This window comes from Borostomias antarcticus (assembly GCF_949987555.1).
Source record: "Borostomias antarcticus genome assembly, chromosome: 8".
Lineage (NCBI taxonomy): Eukaryota > Metazoa > Chordata > Actinopteri > Stomiiformes > Stomiidae > Borostomias > Borostomias antarcticus.
In genome coordinates, this window is record NC_140241.1 from 6,802,705 (window position 1) to 6,805,204 (window position 2,500).

At 50.6% G+C, this 2,500-nt stretch overlaps 1 protein-coding gene across 2 annotated transcripts in view; it reads left to right on the plus strand.

Annotated features, from left to right (window-relative positions):
* The window catches only part of invs (inversin), a 24,220-nt gene that overhangs the window by 8,346 nt on the left and 13,374 nt on the right, over nt 1-2,500 (plus strand). For both annotated transcript variants that reach the window (XM_084441724.1, XM_084441725.1), the window contains exon 5: nt 1,091-1,264. In XM_084441724.1, the coding sequence (XP_084297850.1) occupies nt 1,091-1,264 (174 nt within the window). The remainder of the gene's footprint in view (nt 1-1,090; nt 1,265-2,500) is intronic.

Sequence of the window (2,500 nt, forward strand, 5' to 3'; positions counted from 1 at the left end):
CCTCTAGTGGAAGGAAGGATCACCCCAGGGCTGTTAGACCAGACCCGCCCCCCCCTCACTGCTCATCTGTGTCATGGGGGTCTCTCTCTAGCTCTCTCTAAGACTGTGTGTGCGTGTGTGTGTGTGCGTGCGTGTGTGTGTGCTTATGTGTGTGTGCGTGCGCGTGTGTATGTGTGTGTGCGCGTGTGTATGTGTGTGTGTGCGTATGTGTGTGTGTGTGTGTGTGTGTGTGTTTGCGTGTGTGTGTGTGTGAAGGTTGACGGGAGGCCCTCTCTCTCTCTCTGTCTCTCTCCCTCTCTTGACAACTGATCAATAAGTGGCTGAGATGGAGAGAAAGGCCTGGGATTACAGATCTAATTGGACTGAGAATAGAGAAGATGGACCAGACACACACACACACACACACACATGCGCGCGCATGCTCGCAGTCACACATCAAATAGATTTGTCCGCCGGTGGCCGCGGGGCAGGCAAATAGACGACACACGCGACGTCGGCGTACGGGCATGACAGCCATTTTTCCGCCCCGAGTCAAAGTCTGCCTACAGTCAGTCTATGTCTCTGTCCCGGGCGGGGGGGGGGGGGGGGGGGGGGTTGAGGGTCCGGGGGAGAGCTGGCAGTGATGAGGGGATGACAGGGTGTGAGTGGGTACTTAGCCAGGCCAGCGGGGGTTAACACAGCCCTGTCCTGCAGGCTATCAGCTCCAGAGCTGGGAGAGAGTGTGAGAGCGACTGAGATGGATGATCAGCTGGTTAGATCAGACACCAGAGAGAGATAGGGGCGCTCTGAGCGAACGAGCGAGCGTGTGTGTGTGTGTGTGTGTGTGTGTGTGTGCGCTGATACTCCTGTCTGATGCTCATAGATCCTGACTAATGTTCAGGAGAATGAGTGATTGAGTCTGCTATTTAGCCCAGTACATCTCTTTAAGTGTGTGTGTGTGTGTGTGTGTGTGTGCGTGCCTGCGCTGGCGTGTGTGTGTGTGTGTGCGTGCGTACCTGCGTGCGTTTGTGTGTGTGTGTGTGTGTGTGTGCGCGCTGGCATGCGTGTGTGTGCGTGTGTGTGTGTGTATCTCTGTGTGTGTGCGTGCTAGGGCAATGTTCGATTCCTGAAGCTGCTGCTCTCCAGACGTGCTGACTGGCTTCAGAAGGATCTGGAGGAGATGACCCCTCTTCACCTGGCCACACGCCACCCCTCGCCCAAGCCCCTGGCCCTGCTCCTCAAACACATAGGCCCTGGGGAGGTGGACACGCAGGACAAAAATAAGGTACTACACACACACGCACACACACACACGCAGTGGCGTCATCTCAGCAAAAGGCAAGGTACAGTATGGCAGAGTGGGGATGGTGGTGGAAAAAAAAAGTAAAATCAATCGCGCAATAGTCAATTTTGGTGCTTTGTTTCTATACAATTCACTTATATGACATTAAAGTAATATTAATTAATAAAGGAAGACAAGTAGTAAGCCTAAACATTTTTTCTTTTATTTTTAAATGTTAAATGTAGTGTTAAGCGCTACAGCAGAGATCCAGATAAACAAACAAACAAAATCATCACCGTCATCAACTTCATCCTCTTTCTCCATGGATAGAAAGGCTTTCGCTGAGTGGCACTGGGCCTGGAGAAGTGTGGTGTGAATATGGCTCTCAGACAGGTTGGCAAACGCTGCAATAGTAGATGTATCCATGAACATGGGAGAGTTAACATCAAATACCTGGAAGGAGATTAGACCCTCATTCTCAGAAAAACATCGTGTGAATTCCATGACGAAGCGATCAATGACCTCAAAGAAGATCCTCCTATCTTCATCGCCCTCATCTGTCCGTGTCTGGCCACCGGCGGACTCAAGGAGGAAACCTGCCAGTGCTTTACTGACTCTCTGTGGTCAGGGAATGGGGGCGTCAGTCTGGAGGCCTGGTTTTGAGGCGAATGCCTTGTCATTATGCAGTGTGGCCTGCCACTTACACTCGGACCTCATGTTCTCCAGTTGGGCTTTTGTACTATTTCTCAGAGTTGCAGCTCGTGGAGATGACCGGACCAGATCACAGATAGGACTCTCTCAAGGGCATGCAGATGGAGAAGGGGAAAGGTGAAGATGACAAAAGGGGAAGATTCTACTTTTATCTTCGGCCTAGCTGCTTCTACTGAGCCCTCTGCGTGAGCCTCGATTGTTGCATCCAACACTGCCAGCTTCATACCACAGCTAGATCTTTTGGACAGCTCTGCACCAGTAGAGCCACCGGGTGGTACAGGTGCGCTCCAGTTGTAGTACTCTTTGGGCAGGCTGGGTTTGTGCTTCAACAAAAAGAGCTGGGTTTGTGCTTCAACAAAAAGGGTGTGCCTTGTATTACTGTTTGCAATGAAATTGTACAGTGTTTGTACAATATAAAAAAAACTCCGACATCAACAGCCCTTTCTTTTATGTCACCAGGAAGTGTGTAACGGACCAATATTGCTAGCTGCTCCTTTTTAGATAAATCATTAGTCTCATCAACTAGAA